Source organism: Mobula birostris, chromosome 14, assembly GCF_030028105.1.
Source record: "Mobula birostris isolate sMobBir1 chromosome 14, sMobBir1.hap1, whole genome shotgun sequence".
Lineage (NCBI taxonomy): Eukaryota > Metazoa > Chordata > Chondrichthyes > Myliobatiformes > Myliobatidae > Mobula > Mobula birostris.
The window spans coordinates 33,234,039-33,254,706 of NC_092383.1; the positions used below are offsets into that span (position 1 = coordinate 33,234,039).

The 20,668-nt window shown below is 41.1% G+C and overlaps 1 protein-coding gene across 1 annotated transcript in view; it reads left to right on the plus strand.

The window, feature by feature from the left end:
- The window catches only part of adamtsl3 (ADAMTS-like 3), a 776,875-nt gene extending 759,792 nt beyond the window's left edge, over nucleotides 1-17,083 (plus strand). Inside the window, exon 32 of the mRNA XM_072278336.1 lies at nucleotides 17,019-17,083. Coding sequence (XP_072134437.1) covers nucleotides 17,019-17,050 — 32 coding nt within the window. The 3' untranslated portion in view covers nucleotides 17,051-17,083. The remainder of the gene's footprint in view (nucleotides 1-17,018) is intronic.
- The last annotated feature ends 3,585 nt before the right edge of the window (nucleotides 17,084-20,668 follow it).

Sequence of the window (20,668 nt, forward strand, 5' to 3'; positions counted from 1 at the left end):
ATTCATTAGTTCTATGATTGTCCTTGTCCCTTATTTTCAGTAAGAGGCAGGGCCTCTGTCCAGCTGCACGTGCCTAGCTCCTGATGTGATGTGCCAAGGCTCCGATGAAGCAGATGCTGCTTGACTGGCTGAGATCTTCCAGCATTTTTTTCTATTGTTTCAGATTCCAGCAAATTTAATTTTATTCGATCCTCAGTTTTATTTGTTTCCCTGCACTAGCTTACTTCAGGCAAAAGAAGGCACACTGCCCGTTTGCAACATGCAGCTTACCTGGCAAATCATGCCTATCTCCTTAACGCCTTCAATGCACTGCAAAGACCTAACACATCCCTCAAGTATTGGAATTATTTTCTTCACTGAGGTGAAAATAGGGAGACTAACCCTTCTGCTCCCAGAATCACTAATTTATCCACTGACCACTGCTGGTAAAACAGAATAGACTAACACACACATATGTTGTAGCTGATCACTTTGTCTCCTCAGATATCCTCCAGTCATGCTTGCAGGAAACTGAAACGGGGCTTAAAACCATGAGATGTAGGAGCATAATTAGACTGCTTTAAATATATTCAATGGCATAGCCTCCACAGTCATCTGTGGCAGTGCATTCCACAGATTCACCATCCTCTGGCTAAAGAAATTCTTTATCATCTCTGTTCTAAAGGGACCTCTTTCTTATCTGAGGCTGTACCCTCTGGTCCTAGACTCTTCCACTGCTGGAAACATCCTCTCTATGTTCATTCTACCTAGACCTTCCAACATTTGGGAGGTTTCAGTAAGATACCCCTCAGCTGTCTACAGTCCAGGGAATATAGGCCAAGAGTCATAAACCCTTCTCATACATTAACCTTTTCAACCACAGTATAATTTTCATAAAATTCTGAGCCCTCTCCAACATTCTTCCCTCAATATGGTTTCCAAAATTGCTCACAATACTCCAAATGTGGTCTGAACAGTGCCTTATAAAGCCATATATCCTTCTTTTTCATTACATCCTTGCTTTTATACTCTAGTCCTCTCTAAATGCATGCCAACAATGCATTTGCCTTCCCTACTTTTAACTCCACCTGCAAGTTAACTTTTAGGGAATCCTGCATTAGGACTCCCAAGTCCTAATTCCTGCAGAATACAACTAGTCGCTGGCAGCCAAGCAGAAGAGGCTCACTTTATTTCCACTCGCCAATCAGCCAATACGCTTTCCATGCTATTATCTTACCTGCAACATCATGGACTCTTATATTGTTTAGAACCTCATGTGCAGTGCCTTACCAAAGGCATTCTGAAATTCCAAATATACGACATCCACTGACTCTCCTCTGTCTATCCTGCCCGTTATTTCCTCAAAGAATTTCAAAAGTTTTGTCAGGATAGATCTCCCCTTAAAAAAAGTAACATACTGATTTTGGCCTATATTATCATATGTTTGCAGGTACCTTGACATCTCATCCTTGCTAATAGACTCTAAATCTTACCAACCACTGAAGTCAGACAAACCACCTGTCTTTTACATGCCTCCCTTCTTAAAGGGTTGAATGACATTTGGGAACTTCAAGTTCTCTGGAACCATTCCTGACTTTAGTGATTCTTGAAAGAAAACTACTAATACCCCCACAATATCTTCAACTACCTCTTTCAGAACCCTGGGGTAATCAATCCAGTCCAGCCGATTTATCCACCTTCAGACCTTGCTGATTCCCAAGAAATTCACCTCAGTAAAAGCAACTACATTCACTTCTGCTCACAACTCTTGAATTTCTGGTATGCTACTGGTGTCTTCACAATGTAGACTGACTCAAAATACTTACTCAGGTCATCTGCCCTTTTTTCCTTATTACTTCTCCAAAATCATTTTCCAGTGATCCAATGTCTTCCCTCTTTTACTCTTTGTAAATCTGCATAAACTTTTGGCATCTGCTTTTATATTACTGGGTACTTTACCTTCATATTTCATCTGTTCTCTCCTTATTGTTTTTATAGTTGTCTTCTGATGACTTTTTAAATGTTCCCAATCCTCTAGCTTCCCGTTGGTTTTGTTTCAATATTGTATGCTCTCACTTTTGATTTTATGCTATCTTGTCAGCCAGAATTGCCTCAACCTCTCATAAGGATGCTGCTTCTTTGGGGTGAAATGATACTGCATGTTCTTGATTACACTCAGAAACTCCTACCATTGTTGCTTTATTGTCATCTCTTATAGGATCTCCTTCCAGTCAACTTTGACCAGCTCCATCATTACCTTTACTCAACTGTAATACCAATACATCCAATTTTAGCTGCTCCTTCTCAAACTGCAGGGTGAATTCCATAATATTATGATCACTTCCTCATAAGGGTTCCTCTACCTTAAGCTCAATAATGGAATCTGGTTTATTGCACCCCAAATCCAGAATTGTTTTTTCTCTAGTGGATTTAACGATGAGCTGCTCTATAAATCATCTCATTGGATTCTCTTGGGATCCAATGCCAACCTAATTTTCCCCATCTACCTTCATATTGAAGTCCCCCATGACCACTGTAACATTGTCTTTTCCATCTTCTGTTGAAATTTTTATCCCTAAATCCTGGCTACTGTTTGGAGGCCGGTCTATAATCCTTCTCACCCTTGCAGTTACTTAACTTTTACCCATAAGGATCCTACATCATCTGAATCTTTGTCACCCCAACCGCTCGGCTCAATTTCCTGTCTTCTTCACAGGATGAGTATACTTTTATGTTTAGGCCCCAGCTATGATCTTCTTTCAACCGTGACTCTACGATGCCCACAACATTATGCCTGCCAATTTCTATCTGCACTATATGCTCATCAGTCTTGTTTCATATGCTGTGAGCATTTAAATATAACACGCATTATATAGCACACCAATAACAGACTGATCATAGAAGGCAGGGATGACCTCACCAGCTCTCGAGTTTTATGGATTGTTGGAGCTTTCCTGAACCACTCCTTAAAATGAAAATATGAAAACTATATGTGACGTCAATCTGAAATAAGTGAGAAAATGCTGAAAACTGTCAGCTGGTCATGCAGTGTATGTGGAAGGAGATAATGTCACTCATATAAGTATACTATATATTCCCAGTACCATCTCTCACTGAAGTCAAGACCCCCAGTTGATTCTCACTGTGGTACAGGTCCCTGGCATTGGCTCTCACCGCAGATCCCTGGTGTTGGTTCCCACTGGGATACAGATGGCTTTCTTGATGCTTACTGGTGTACAAGTTCCCAGCATTGACTTTCACCCAACCCTGACTGTCATTTGGTACGTCCCCTCCCTGAGGCACAGGTCTCTGACAATGATTCTCAACGAGGTGCAGGTCTCTAACTGTGAATCTCAGTGGGGTATAGGTACTTTATAGGCACCTGTTAGCCTCGTGAGACCATGGATTTGCGCCTTGGAAGGTTTCCAGGGCGCAGGCCTGGGCAAGGTTGTATGGAAGACCGGCAATTGCCCATGCTGCAAGTCTGCCCTCTCCACGCCACCAATGTTGTCCAAGGGAACAACACTAGGGCTGAAACAGCTTGGCTCCAGTGTCTTCACAGAGCAATGTGTGGTTAAGTGCCTTGCTCAAGGACACAACACGTTGCCTCAGCTGAGGCTCAAACTAGCGACCTTCAGATCACTAGACCGACACCTTAACCACTTGGCCACACGCCAACAATAGTTACTTTAGAACTTATCTTTACAGGCACACACAGTTCTTGGCAGTGAGTTGATGGGGTGAAAGTTTAAGACAGCAGAGTGGCACAGCTGGTAGAGCAGCTACCTCACAGTTCCAGTGACCCAGAGTCAACCCTGACCTCGAGTACTGTCTGTTTGGAGTTTGCACGTTCTCCAGAGAATCACATGGGTTTTCTCCAGTATGTCCTGTTTCCTTCCACATCCCAAGAGCATACAGGTTGGTAGATTAATTGATCACTGTAAATTGAGGACCACAACCTTGCCATGATTTGTAGGCTTGTGTGCTTCGATGACCCGGAGAACTACCCTGGCTGGAGTCAGGGCTTCCCATGCCGAACCAGTCAAAGGGTAATGGCCAGACCAAGAGATGTCCACCATTCCTCCAGGTTCAGGGGCTCAGCTCAGGGCTAACAACCCTGACTGGTAAAACAAAATTGTCATGGAAACAGCAATGAAGGGTCCTTCTATATCAGTGTGTGATGGTATTCCAGAGCCTCCACCCGGGGCTTGCGTAACGACACGACTGTCAGTGGTGAAAGCCGAGAGGAAGTTACTGACGTGATAAAGGAAGCCCTGATTGAGGTGGAGGACCTTCATTGCTGCACCAAGTGCCAACAGTAAATAAATAAGTAATTAAATTGCCCCTAGTGTGTAGGTGAGTGACAGAATCTAGGGCAGGGGTTTGTAACCTGGACCCCTTCCTTAATAGTATTGATCCAAGGCATAAAAAAAGGTTGGGAACCCCAGACCTAGAGGGAGGTGAGGGAAATCTGGAGAGAATAAAATGTGGTACGATTCGTGTAGATGGATGCCTGAGGTCAACTGTGGGGACTGTTTTCACTGCTATCGCTCTCTGACACAATTTCTCCTGGCACTGATTGTCACGGTGTAATAGTTTCCCAGACATTGGCCCTCATTAAGGTTCTTCCATCGTGGCATTAACACAAATGGATGTTGCCCTGTCGCTGACTTCTTTTTAAGAGATACAACACAGTAACAGGCCTTTCTCGTCCAACGAGCCACCCAATTACACTCATGTGACCAATTAACCTACTAACCCTTACGTCTTCGGAACATGGGAGGAAACCAGAGCATCCTTAGGAAATCCACATGGTCATGGGGAGAACGTACAACTCTTGAGCGAGAGCAGTGGGAATTGAACTCAGGTCACTGGCAGTACTCTGACTGCTACGCTACTGTGCCACTCTGGGTTGCATAGTTGTACTGGGTATGGCTTCTTTGGCATCCATTCATTCGGGTATGATTTCACTCACCAACTGCACACATGTGGTCATTCTTCAAGGGAGGGTCTTGACATTATCACATGACGATGTCTCATGTTTGAGTCTCCATGAATCAAACCAACCTGAATGGAGATCCTGATCTATCTCTCTCATGCAAATGAATATAAGAGCCAATTTTATTGCATATTTCTTAGTACATCTAATCCACATCCCCTTCAGAATTTCTGTTGTATTTCTCCTATTGTAGTTGACAGAGGACCAGAACATCAGAAATTCTTATCCTTTCTCATTACTGCTAGGACCAGTGAAATTGCAGAATAGTGGCCCATTACATTCTGCACATCAGCTCCCTCTAGTGCTACAGCTGAGATCCTACACCACATGGAACCTTTTTATTAAAGAATGATACAGCGCAGAATGCGGCCACTCAGTGCACCATGTCGTGCAGTGATTGTATGTATTTATTTATTTTTATTTAGTGATACAGCATACAATAGGCCCTTCCAGCCCTTTGAGCTTCACTGCCTACAACCCCTGACAATCCTGATTTGACCTTAATCTAATAATGGAACGATTTACAATGACCCATTAACCTATTTCGGACATTAGGCGACTACCAGAGGACCCAGAGAAAACCCACACATTCTACATGGAGGATGTACAGAAACTTCTTACAGCGGCACCTGGGATTGAACTCCAAACTCCGAAGCCCCTGCTGTAATAGTGTTGCACCATAGTGACACCCAGTTTCCTCAGAACTATTTGAGTAATCATATTTCCTTGCCTTCTTGCCGCCTTCTTTCCTTTTAAGTTAAGCTGTAAGTTCATTCTGCCTTTCTTGCATCCACACAATGAACTGATTAGAAAGGCTGGCTCTGTTATAGGAGTCAAACTGGACACACTGGAGGCTGTGGTAGGACAAAGGACTTCCAGAGAATCCTGGCAATTCTGGACAATATTCCTCACGCTCTGCATGCCACCTTGGCTTAACAGAAGAGTACTTTCAGTATAGACTTAGAAAACTGCGCTGCTCCAGAGAGCGCTATATGACTCATTCTTACCCTTAGCCATAAGGCTCTATAATGAGTCAACCTATAGCCAGGGAAGTGATGACCCTCCTGTTAGACAGCTTAAGGTAATTTATTCTTCAAAGTTCACTTCTAATATTGTATATCTGTGCTACTGTGACTCTGTAATTTCCTTTGGGATCAATAAAGTATATATCTATCTATCTATCTATCTATCTAATAAGACCATAGAAGAATCGGGCCATTTGGCCCATTAAGTCTGCTCCTCTACTCCATCATGGCTGATTCATTTCCCCTCTCAACCCCATTCTCTGCCTTCTCCCCATAACCTTTGACATCCTGACTAATCAAGAACCTATAAACCTCTGCTTTAAATGTGCCCAATGACTTGACTTCCACAGCCGTCTGTGGCAATGAATTCTACAGATTCACCATCCTATAGCTAAAGAAATTCCTCCTGATCTCTGTTCTAAATAGACATCCTTCTATTCGAAGGCTGTGCCTTCTGGTCCTAGACTCCACCACTACAGGAAAAATCCTCTCCACATCCACTCTATCTAGGCCTTTCAAGATTCAATGGGTTTCATTGAGATCCCCTGCTCATTCTTCTAAACTCCAGTGAGTATAGACTCAGAACAATCAAATGCTCCTCATACCTTAACCCTTTCATTCCCAGGATCATTCTTGTGAATCTCCTCTCATCTCCAATGCCAGCACATTCTGTCTTAGATAAGGAGCCCAAAACTAGTCACAATCCTCCAAGTGTAGTCTGACCAATGCCTTATAAAGCCTTGGCATTACATCATTGCCTTTGTTTTCGAGTCTTCTGGAAATAGATGCTAACATTGCCTTCCTTACTTTTAGGGAATCCTGCACTAGAACCCTTGCACCACTGATTTCTGAATTTTCTCCCTATTTATAAAATAGTCTGCAACTTCCTTTCTTCTATCAAAGTGCATAACCATACATTTGCCATCTTTCCCTTGTTGTGTAATCAGCACCAATGAATATATAATTGAGTCAGGTTTTATGAACAAGCAAACATTTATTAAACTCTGCTCAACAATAGCGGAAAAAATATTCAAGCGACTAGCTTGACCGGAAGTTAACTGCTATACGGCAACTCTGAAACAGTTCTTAAAGTGGCAAATTCGAATACCGTTCTTAAAGTGGTAAATTCGAATGTCCAAGTGATTTACACAGTCAATAAGGAGAGACTTCTCTGGAAACAGATTTCTACGAAGACGTGATGTTCCTGCTGATTCTCCAAAGGATTCACGAAGAAGGAAATAGAACAGCTTAAAGGAACTGACCTCCTTCTGGCAAGTGAACACTGCACTCACTTCCTTGCTCTTGCAGGAGTTATCTCAAATGCATGTCACTATTTCTGAACGAAGACTCAATAAGGTCGATCCTTTATAAAAGCGCTGAACAACTCCAACTTTATTCACTTCTTTCTTCACTCTCCAATCCTGGACTGTAAAGTAAAAATTATAGATGCAACACACAAAACTGGCAGCAACTGGCGAAACTGCCAGCACCAATCTTTGCACCTTACAATAGAAAGGAAAATTCTGTTTTAAAATGAAACTGCATCATGAGACAAATACGCAGCATAGTGGAGTAACTGTCGAATTAACTGATGAACTAAACTGAAACTAACTGCGTCACACAGGGTTTCCCTTTATATACCTGTTGAGAACAGGTCATCATGTGACCTCACACTGGCGGGAAAATTACATCATGTGACCTCCACAAGACCGTTACATCATGCCCATAAGGCAGTCAATTATGTCATAGTCATAAGACAGTCACAAGATACCCATGAGTTATGTAACACCTTCCTCCTAAAAAAAATTGTTCTTTCATGAGCAAAATTTTAACAACTATTTACACAAAAAAAACAAATGTATAAAATCTATAACATACACAATATACACAGTATTATCATACAGCACCTTGCAAACTAATATACAGTAGGAGTGTTACAAATGTTAAAATACCACTCCATAAAAATTTTACATTGCATATTTAACATCTAGATAGACAGTCAGCAATCACTTTATTTTTACCTTTAATATGAGTTATCTAAATATTATACTCCTGTAACATCAAACTTTGTTGGTGAAGTGGAGTTTGATTTATTTCCTTAACCATTTTCCTTAACCAAGCCCGGACCTAAAACATAACCAAGGTAGGCCAAAGTGGCATGACCAAATTCACTTTTAACTAAGTTACTTTTTGAAAGCCTTTCAAATAGTTTCTCCACCGCAGTAATATGTGCTTCCCAAGTGTCATTTCCTGTAACTAAATCATCAATATAGGCACCTGTGTCTTTTAACTCATGAATCACAGAATTAATCATCCGCTGGAAAATACCTGGTGCATTCTTCATCCCAAATGGAAGAACATTATATTCATATAACCCAGATGGGGTTACAAATGCAGAAATCTCTCTACCTCTATTCATCAATGGAACACACCAATACCCTCTTAACAAATCAATCTTTGTAAGAAATTTTGCTTTTCCCACTTTATCCACACAATCATCCACTCTAGGGATTGGATATGCATCAGTTTTTGTCACAACATTCACCTTCCTGTAATCAGTACAAAACCCAATACTACTGTCTGGCTGAGGCACCATAACACACGGTGAACTCCAATTCGAATTGGAAGGTCTAATAATATTATCATTCTCTAACATATACTTAATTTCTTGTTCAGCAAGTTCACATTTTTCCCTGTTCATCTGATACGGATGTTGTTTTATGGGTTTGGCATCTCCAACATCTACATCATGTAAAGCTAATGTGGTTTTTTTAGGAATGTCTGGAAATAAATCCCGATATTTAAAAATTAGTTGCTTTATCTGCTGCCTCTGCTCTGGCTGTAAATGAACTAATTTCTCATCAATATTTTCCAGAATTGTTGAGTTTGGTAACCTGGCAGAATTAATGTTGCATTTAAAATGAGCAGATGAATCATCCATTAAGCTCCTAGTGGAATCAGACTCATTATTATTAACCACAACAGTCATAGTAGCAGACTGTTTCTCATAATAGGGTTTTATCATATTTATATGACAAAGCTGCGTTGGCTTTCTTCGATCTGGTGTTTTTATCACATAATCCACATCATTAACTTTAGATATAACCTCATAAGGACCATGAAATTTAGCTTGTAACGGGTCCGTTTGCACTGGGAAAAGAACCAGCACCTTATCTCCAGGCTTAAATGACCTCATTCTAGCTTCCTTATCATACCAAGATTTCATTTTCTCCTGAGCCAATTTTAAATTTTCCTTGGCTAAGCTACAAGCTTTATGTAATCTTTCTTTAGATTTTAAAACATAATCCAGCAAATTAGTGTGTACCTCTTTATTACTCCATTGTTCTTTTAACAAGTCCAAAGGTCCTCTAACTCTATGCCCAAATAAAAGTTCAAATGGACTAAAACCTAGGGATTCCTGCATTGACTCCCATACTGCAAAAAGTACTAAATGGACACCCTCATCCCAGTCATTTTCATTTTCCACACAGTATGTCCTAATCATAGTTTTAAGGGTAGAATTGAACCTCTCCAAGGCTCCTTGCGATTCTGGATAGAATGCAGATGAGGTAATCTGTTCTGCTCCCAGTTTATAAACTATCTGCTGAAACAATCCAGACATAAAATTACTACCTTGATTAGATTGAATCTCCGTAGGTAATCCAAAATAAGTAAATAATTTTATAAGAGCCTTTATTACAGTTTTAGCCATTATATTCCTGAGTGGTATGGCTTCTGGAAACCTAGACACTGTGCACATAATGGTCAGCAAATATTGATGGCCAGCTTTAGTTTTTGGCAATGGGCCTACACAATCTATAATAATTTTGGAAAACGGTTCACCAAATGCAGGAATAGGTTGTATTGGAGCGACTGGAGTAACTTGATTAGGTTTACCCACAATTTGACAAGTGTGACACGTTCTGCAAAATGTCGCCACATCTTTTCTGAAACCAGTCCAGTAAAAATGTTTAAAAACCTTGTTCATAGTTTTCTTTACTCCTTGATGACCACCCAAGGGCAAACTACGAGCCATAGTTAAAATCTCATTTCGATAAACTTTAGGAATTACTACCTGGTGATTAACTACCCATTCTTCACTTGCAGGGATTCTAGGTGATCTCCACTTCCTCATTAACACTCCCTTCTCAAAATAATATCCTACTGGCACCTTCTTAATTTCACTATCTGGAAGAGCTTGTTTCTTTAATTTGATAATCTCAGGGTCTCGACTCTGCTCTGCTATCATCTCCTTCTGAGCTAAAGACAAATCTTCATGGTCAGACTTACTACAATAATCTTAATCAAACAATGAAGGTAAAAAAGTTTCTGACGCATCCTCAAAATTCAAATCTCGAGTTGAACGGTCATGGGTAACAACCTCATCCTGCACATCAAGCTTTTTAGCCATAGCTCAGGTTACAACACAGGTGGAATCCATGTTAGAATCCACCTTTGGTTCATCAGAAAAGGGCTTAATTGTCAAATGTCCTTCAGGAAAAACCTGTCCATCTGCTAAGTCATTCCCTAAAAATAAAGAAACATCATTCACGGGCAAACTGGGTTGTGGTCCTACTTTCACAGGTCCTGTAACTAACCCTGACTTTAAATTTACTCTATGCAAATGAGGTGTATGCCCCCACCTCCCCCTCATACACCATCCGTTAATTATTTATATACACACATTCTTTCTCTCACTCTCCTTTTTCTCCCTCTGTCCCTCTGGCTATACCCCTTGCCCATCCTCTGGGCTCCCCCACCCCCGCCTTTCCTTCTCCTGTTCCATGATCCTCTCATATCCCTTTTGCCAATCACCTGTCCAGCTCTTGGCTCCATCCCTCCCCCTCCTGTCTTCTCCTATCATTTTGGATCTCCCCCTCCCCCTCCCACCTTCAAATCTCTTACTAGCTCTTCCTTCAGTTAGTCCTGATGAAGGGTCTCGGCCTGAAACGTCGACTGTACCTCTTCCTAGAGGTGTTGCCTGGCCTGCTGCGTTCACCAGCAACTTCGATGTGTGTAGGTATTACGTGACCAGGTTTCTTACGATAATTACAAATAGGACCAAAATGTCTTTCTTTCACATGTTTCCCTTCATCCTTACCTTTCTCACTAACATCAGATTTAATTTCTGGTTTACCTTGACTCTCTGTGCTATCTTTCCTTTTAAAAGTTCTGCCCTAAGGAAATCTATGAATTAAAGCATACTCATCAGCTAATCTAGCAGACTCCTGCAATGTAGCAGTATCTCTCTCATTTAAATATGCCCTTACTTCAATAGGGATGCACCTTTTAAATTCCTCCAATAAAATCAACTCTTTCAATTTATTATACTCCTCATTCACATTTTTAGAGGAAACTCATCTCTCAAAACACACACATTTATCCTAGGCAAATTCCACATAAGTTTTTTCCACGGATTTTTTCAAATTTCTGAATCTTGCTCTATAAGCTTCTGGAACCAGCTCATACGTTTTCAATATATGCTGCTTCACAATATCATAATCAAGTGTTTGCTCAGTAGTTAAAGTGGTATAAGCTTGTTGTGCCTTACCTATAATTACACTTTGTAACATCACTGGCCATTTATCTTTCAGCCACCCTGAAATCCGAGCAACAATTTCAAAATGCTGGAAATATTTCTCTACTTCTGCCTCATTAAATGGAGGAGCTAATATAATTTTACAACTAGCAACAAACTGTTTCCTAGAACCAGAGGACTGATTTTCAAACTTTAATTCCTCCATCTTTAGCTCAAACTCCCTCTTTTTATTTGCTGCTCTTTCTTCAAATTCCTTTTGTTTATTTGCAGCCTCTAACCGACATCGTTCCAAGTCAGCTTCCAATTGTTTCTGTTTTAACTCAGCTTCTACTCTAAGTGTTTCTAATGCTACCTGTTCCTGGTGTAACTGGATCGCTGCTTTACTTACAGGGAACCTCTCTAACTCCACTTAATCAAAATCACCCATATTTATATAGCGTTCTGCGATTTTCCTCTGAATTACTGGCTTTGTCATAGCCTTCAAAATACCTTGAAGGTCCAACTTTCTAGCAATCTCGGATATATCACCCTTTTTCGCCTTTGCTAAAACCTCTGGGTCAGGCGATGCCATAAACTCGTCAATAATCATTGCTGCCGAATACCACCCACAGACCAATCAAACAAAAGAATCGGGTATTTCCCTTTTCCAAATCAGATTGATAATTAAACAAGCATTTAAGCTCAAAATTGGAACAATTCAGGACGAGCCCCCAATTATTCTGTTACATAATCAGCAAAAATGAATATATAATTGCGTCAGGTTTTATGAACAAACAAACATTTATTAAATTCTGCTCAACAACAGCAGAAAAAATATTCAAATGACTAGCTTAACTGGAAGTTAACTGCTGTATGGCAACTTTGAAACAGTTCTTAAAGTGGTAAGTTCGAAAGTCCAAGTGATTTACACGGTCAATAAGGAGAGACTTCTCTGGAAACGGATTTCTTCGAAGAAGTGACATTACTGCTGATTCTCCACAGGATTCACGACGAAGGAAATAAAACGGCTTAAAGGAACTGACCGCTTTCTGGCGGGTGAACATTGCACATACATCCCTGCTCTTGCAGGAGTTATCTCAGATGCATGTCACTATTTCTGAATGAAGACTCAATAAGGTCGATCCTTTATAAAACCACCAAATGACTCCAACTTTATTCACTTCTTTCTTCACTCTCCAATCCTGGACTGTAAAGTAAAAATTATAGATGCAACACACAAAACTGGCAGCAATTGGCGAAACTGCCAGCACCAATCTTTGCACCTTAAAATAGAAAGGAAAACTCCGTTTTAAACCAAAACTGCATCATGAGACAAATACGCAGCGTAACGGAGTAACTGTTGAATTAACTGATGAACTAAACTGAAACTAACTGCGTCACAACCGGGTTTTCCTTTATATACATGTTGAGAGCAGGTCATCATGTGACTTCACACTGGCGGGAAAATTACATCATGTGACCTCCACAAGACCATTACATCATGCTCATAAGACAGTCACAGGATACCCACGAGGTATGTAATGCCCCAGTCTCCAAATCTGTCGAGACTCCCTGTTTCCACAGTACTACCTGCCCCTCCACTATCTTTGTATCATCCCCAAACTTTACCAAAAAACTATCAATTCCTCTAATTCAACTAAATCTTTGACATGGTCCCAACACCAACCCCTGCACAAAACCAGTAGTCACTAACAGCCAACCAGAAAGGCCCCTTTTATTCTTACACTTTGCCTCCTGTTAGTCAGCCAATCTTCTGTTCATGCTATTAACAATCACTGGGTTTCCACACTCAGCTCTGACACCAATTTCTCCTGCGCCACATGCCACTCGATCTCCAACTCTTCCTCCCTCCTGCACTCCACACAGAATGCTTCCATTCCCCCCGTCACATCAATGCTGCCTTCAACTCCCTGCTGCATCACACACACTACCTTCCCCATCTTGTGCCCAATAGAAATCATCCATCAACCTCTATACTTCAAATCTGAATTTAATATCAGATAATGTATACAACCTGAAATTCTTACTCTTCACAGAGACACCCATGAAACAAGAAACTCCAACACCCTAACCTCTCCCAACCTCTCGCTGCACCAGTACCCAGAATATCTTTCAGGTACTGCATTCTAGATCACATCTCACCCTGTGGAATTATAATTCCTCAAGTCACATCCGGTTCTTTTGGCATTCACCCATCTGAAATGCATGTGCAATGGGCAGCATAGCGCCAGAGATCTGGGTTCAATCCTGACCTCAGGTGCGGCATGTTCTTCCTGTGAGTGCGTGGGTTTCTTCTGAGTTCTATTGTTTCCTCCCACGTCCCAAATATGTGTTGGTTAATGGATTAATGGGTTAATGGGTTACTCTAAATTGGCTCTAGTCTGTAGATAAGTGATAGAATCCAGAGGGAGTTGACTGAGTGTGAGGAATAGAAACCGTGGGATGAATGAGTACTTGATGGTTGGCACAGATTCAGTGGGCTGAAGGGCCTGTTTTGTGCTGTGTCTATCTATGACTCTGGTTACTGGTGTTGCTGGAAACAATTTCTCTGTATTCACAATCAACAAATCATCTCTGGACCACCTCAATATTTGTGTAATGGTACTCTGTGAATCAGGATTAATCAGAGAATCTATTAGGGTTTGGCAAAACATGATAGACTGAATAACTATTCACTTCCACTTTGGATACACAGATAAATTGAATAATCTGCTTCAACAAAATATCAACAAGCACATGTGTCAAATCTTCAAGGAATTAAAGAATTGTTCTAATTAAATGTATACTTTATAAATTAACAAAATTAATATATATTATTTATTGATATTTGGTTTTAGATTGTTTTATGGTGTAGTACAATGGACGTCAGTGTGTGGGTAATAAATATTGGTATTTTTAGTCACTGTGTGTGTGTGTGTGTGTGTGTGTGTTTCTATTTTGATGGCAATGAGGTATGGGCACATATCTGAAAGGCAGTACTGTAGCAGATGGAAACAGAAATTGAGCAATATAATTATGATAGAGGAATACTTAAATATTGGAAGTGTAGCCATGCTTATTTCTCTTATTCAGAAATCTTGAATAACAATCCAGAGATCAAACACACAAACAGCAGGAACTGCCCAACAGCCCAAGCAATATTTGTAGAGAGAGACAAGATTATCGTTCTTGGTCAGTGACCTTTCATCAGAACAAAGAAATGACAACAATGTTGTTCGGGAAAGAAGATCAGTCACGATCATCGTGTATTGTCGAAGTTGCGGTAAGGGTTAACATAATATTCAGGCAAGGATAGATTGCAGATAGAGAGCAGACAGCTCAGGCAAGAAAAGTCTTTGAAGAGCATGGCTTCCCTTTCCAAGCCAGGGGTCTGGAGTTGAGTTAAGAGATCCAAGGCACACACACCAACTAAGGGAGTTTGTTTTACTAACTTCAAAGTATCATCGGTTGTCAACTTGTAGTTTCTATTGACTTTTAACATCTGTATTGTGAATAATGATTGTTCTTACAAGGACTTCAAATTTTCATAGTATACCAAATGGCCAACGTCCATAACAGCTAACCATTTCAGTATAGAAGTCGTATTTCTCTGTTCAGAATTCAGCTGTGTGGTGACAGGGGCCATACTTTTCTCCTTGTACACAAGTAAGATGGAGTGTGGTTGAGTTGTAAGATTGTGTGTGTGTTCTGAGTCTAGCTATTTTATTTGATTATCGGTGATGATGATATTGCTTAATTTGACACCAGGAACTACTCTCCAGACCAAGAGATCTATCTTAACTGCCCTCGGGTTAACTGCCTGGCTAAAAGACCTATCTTAACTGCCTGGCTAAAAGACCTCCAATGCCCCACTCACCTCCAAATTTTCACTTAAGTATATTTTGATCAATATGTTTTATAATTAGAATCTATATAAAATATTAGAGAAATATGTGGCCTTTCTGTCATTGACTCTTTATTGACTTAAAGGGATGTTAACAAAAAATTATGGCAATGCCACTGGCTACATTTGGCCATGTGATCTAGGTTTTATTGATATCCAGTATGGTGAGATTAAGAAGGAAACTGTTTGGACAGAATTGTTTATTGGTAGCTATGTGACTGTTAAATCTCATGAGTCATCAGTTCTTTCAGATACAGGTGTGGTGCAAGAGCAAGAACTGATGCTTAACTAGATTTTTTTATGTTAAAAATATTCTATTCCAGCCTGCGTTAGCAAAACAATAGAAGAATTTGAAGTGTAAGGGCAAGATTCAATATAGTCTTCCTTTTTTTTTAATAAGTCAAACAATTGGAGACTGTAGATTGGCTGTGACATTACCCAAGGGGATGCTCTGATGCTTGAGCTATGGTCCACCGGAAGTGAAGCATAATGGTGGTTTGCTGGTCACTTTAATAATAATAGAGGTCAGTTCACACACTATCCTCATCACTCCAATTATATTATTTCCCCTATAGTATTATTATGAGAGGTTCTCACAGTCTGTATTGCCACTTCATGCTTAATGGTCTTGCAAGTGCCCACCTGAGAGTTGCAAGGTGAGTTGCCTGCATCTAATTGACTCCAGGACACTGCACCTCATTACTTAATCAAGTGGGTAAGCTATATTAAGGCCCACCCAGAAAACATAAAAAATAAAACTTACGCAGCAATTTTTGCCAAGTGCAATAAAATCACAGAATGGTTACATCGGGGAAGTACTAGGTCCATCCCAACTCTATATAAGAGCGTTTGGTGACATGAAAGGAACAGTATCACATTGTCATAGGCAATCAGTTTGCTCTCCCGACCTCTGGTGATTAAAATGCCCCATTTTCTCACTTTTCCTGAAATGGGGAATGGTCATTGACACTAATCTTTGACTGTTCCCCTCCACTGATGCTGCCTGACGTAGTGAATAACCCTAGCATTTCAGTTAGTTCAGCTTCTAGTTTTATTTTGTTTCTTATTTACCTGACTGATCTCCCAGTTCTTATCTATTTTCAAATTACGTCCTCTCATTCTTCCTACAAAAACTCGTTTCTCAGAATTAAAAATCATTTGCCACTGATCTATCCATTCCTCTCAGTTATATATTGCAGTGTTCTTCCTTGAAGTCCACTCCAAGCCTCTTCACAGCGTACGATATTTCTTAGTTTTGTGGCCTCTGCAAATCTGGAAATTGCTGTCTGTACAGCCAAGTCCAAATCACTCATGTAACCTTTCACTGTAGGCTTGTAATGAGTTAGCTAATACTGCGCATACTATCAGCAGCATAACTCTACAATGCATGAGAAGGTCATTTCCAATAAAATAAACAGGTCTAGGGTAGATTTGATTCAGGTAAACATAAAAATGTCTAAGTTTGAATATTTCTTCTAATGGAAAAGAATCTGTATGAACACTGACACGCCCATATAAATTTACTGTTGACCAGGAAGCAATAATTTAACTCTCACCTGTATAAACTTAGACTGAAATTGTATTGTCACACAGGTGAGAAGCTGCTAGAAAGTTCAGCAGTCTAATGAACAAAGAGACAATTAAAAAAGAGAGAGAGTACAGCGCGAGCTGAGACACGAGCTGGGAAGTCACCATGGTAACAGCTCAGAGCAGTTGAGTTAACAGACGCTGGAATTTTGGATGGATTATAAAAAGTTGATCCTTCAGTCTGATAACGGCAGAGGAGACATGACACGAGGGAACTGGGGAAGCTACCCGAGAAACCACTGGTGGAATTTAAGACCACCACGCGGGTGGAGGCGACAGAGCGATTAATTTTGACCCGTGATTACCAGTGCGGGTAAGAGCTTGCCTGTGGGGGTCTGCTGGTGGTGAACCCGTGCCGTGGGTTAGTAGACTGTTCCCTAGAAGGGGCTCTGTCCATCTGTGTCTGTGTGGGGGTCGCACAAAGTGACTCTGAAGACTTCGGAAGCAAGAACCATTAAAGCTGCCAACTTGAACATCAACTCAATTAACTCTCTCTCTCTCCATCAATTATAACTCAACGCAACACAAAGTGAACTGAACTGCTTAAACTTACCTGACACCATAAGACTGATACCTACCTCCTGGACTATTATTTTTTTGTATCCACAAACATATTTACAGATATATATATATATAATAGTTTATAACCTGTATAGTATTATTCAGTTTAATGATATTAATTCATAGTAGTAATAAATATAGTCTTAATTTATAGTAAACCAGACTCCAGGTGTGTTCCATTTCTGCTGGTCCTTTTCAACCAGCCACGGGGTTCCTGACAAAATTGGGGCCTGCGTCTGGGATCTGAACAAATTTGGTTGGAGCCAATTTTCAAAATTGTGTGGGGGCTTGTCTTGATTGTGGAAATCCCTTGTAATTAATCTGTGTGTGGAAAACAGCAGAAATGGAGGCTAGTGAATTCATCAAGAACCCTACTCCTCTGATTTTGAGGAGTGCCAGAAAGGAGGTTCTATGTGACATTGTTAAGAAATGGAAACATTCCAGAATATAGAAGAGTATTACAAAGGCAGGAATTCGGAGGAAACTAGCTGAATATTACGTTGGGAAAGAGTTATTTGAGGAGGAGTCGCTTCAGGAGTTCCCAATAGGTGATGAGGAGACCCTGTTACGACTAGAACAATTAAGAATGGAGAGACTTAAGTTCAAGACTGCAGAGGCAGAGAAACAGAAGGAGTTTGAGAGGGAGATGCAGTGTCAAGAGGGTCAAGTGTCAGGCCATGGTGGCGAGAGGGGTGTATCAATTAATGTCAGCCAGGAAATTAAGTTGGTACCTCCGTTTGCTGAAGAAGACGTTGATAGGTACTTCCTACATTTTGAGAAAGTGGCTCAGAACAGGAAGTGGCCGAGGGAGGACTGAGCAGTATTGCTGCAAAGTGTGTTAAAATGGAAGGCGCAGCAAGCATATTCTGCCTTATCTATGACTGAGTCGACTAATTATGATACTGTAAAGGAGGCTGTGCTTAAGGTCTATGAAATGGTGCCAGAAGCATACCAACAGCAGTTTCGGGGTTTGAGGAAGTCTGGAAACCAGACATATATAGAGTTTGCCCATGAAAAGGAGTGGTACCTTGATCGGTGGTGTGCCTCGAAAGAGGTAGATGAGGACTACCACAAAGTGAGACAGCTGATGCTGATCGAGGAATTTAAAGAGTGTGTCCCTGGTGAGATACGGACATACATAGAACAGAAAGAGGTTGAGACTCTTTTCGCGGCAGCTAGGTTAGCGGGTGATTTTATGCTGACTCACAAGATTAAGTTTTTCCCAAGCAAGGGTTATCAGAAGAGTTACCGGGATGATCCGCTGAGTAAAACAGAAAACAAGGCAGAGGCTAGTGACAGAGGTAAAGAGGAGGGGAAATTGACCAAAAATAAGTTTTCCAGTTTTACCTGTTCTACTGCAGAAAGCCTGGCCATGTGGCGTCTAACAGTCTTATTCGGAAGAAAGAAATGGGAAAGGAGAAGGGGAAAACCCCCGACACGTGAGCGCCGGCAGCTGAGACCACACAAAGGAAGGTGGGGTCTGGCCAAGTTCAGGAAGGGATTGAGTGGTTTATTAGCAAGGGTTTTGTGTCTGTGAAGGAGGGTCACCCCTAGTTCCAGTGAGAATCTGGCGCGATACTGGAGCCTTTCAGTCACTGATATTAAGTGATGTCTTAGAATTTGATGACGAGACAAAAACGGACCAAGTGAATATTCTGGAAGGTATTGGTAAGGGAACAGAGGTTGTGCCTTTGCACAAAATAATTTTGAAATGTGACTTAGCGTCTGGACCAGTTGAGATAGGGATACGACTTAAATTACCGATAACTAACATGGACGTCTTGTTGGGAAATGACCCGGCAGGAAAAGATGCATACTGAGGGTTACAGCTAACAAGCCGGCCTGCTGTTAGTGAGACAAGCGCAGACAGTGAACTTTATCCTGCATTCACGGTCACAAGAAGTATGACAAGGAAGGCTGCAGAAGTGAAGTGATCTGGACGGGAGGGGCCAGGTGCCCACGATAGAAAAGACAGGAGTACAGATCCTACTGACTTATCTGAAATTTCTCTTCTGTCTGTGTTCGACTAGGACCCAGGTAGTGAGGTGGATAAGAGGGGTTTTTCATTGTCCAGGCGGAAGCTTGTGGAAGAGCAGGATAGGGATCCTGAGATTGCAGTTTTAAAAGAGACAGCTCTTTCTGAGGATGAAATTCAGAGGGAGTCTATGAGTTACTATCTGAAGGACGGGGTATTAATAAGGAAATGGAGGCCACCAACAGTACCTGCCGATGAGGATTGGGCCGTGGTGCATCAGGTGGTGGTTCCGAAGGGTTAATTTTAAAGATGGCTCATACAATGCCATTTTGGGGACATCTTGGATTTAGAAAGACAGGGCACAAGATTATGAAAAAATTCCATTGGCTGGGTATAAGAAAGGATGTGGCAGTTTATTGTAAAACTTGTCATACATGTCAAGTGGTAGGGAAACTGAATTCAGACTATCCCAAAAGCGCCACTTCGCCCCATATCAGCTTTTGGCGAACCTTTCTCCAGGGTCATTGTGGATTGTGTTGTCCCACTGCCAAAGGCTGCAGGTGGCCACCAATACTTGTTAACCATTATGTGCGCTGCATCTAGGTTCCCAGAAGCAATACCCCTCAGGAACCTAAAGGCTAAAACAGTGGTGAAGGCACCTATTAAGTTCTTCACGTTAGTGGGTCTGCCCAAGGAGATACAATCGGATCAGGGCAGTAATTTTACATCGGGTGTATTCCAACAGATAGTTACGGAACTGGGAGCGAAACAAATTTTGTCCATGGCATACCATCCCCAATCCCAGGGAGCGATAGAGAGGTTTCACTCTACCCTCAAAACCATAATTAAAACGTGCTGTATGGAAAACGAAAAACATTGGGAGTACCTTTACTCCTATTTGTGATAAGGGATTCAATCCAGGAATCGTTGGGGTTCAGTCCGTTTGAGCTTGTGTTTGGTCATAGGCCTTGAGGACCTTTGACCTTACTGAGAGAGCAATGGTTTAATAAGGAAGTGCGAATTGGTGTATTGGATTATGTTTTAGAGTTTCAAGATAGGCTGAGCAGGGCTTGTGACCTTGCGAAACACAATCTCCAAGACTCCCAGGGTAATATGAAGC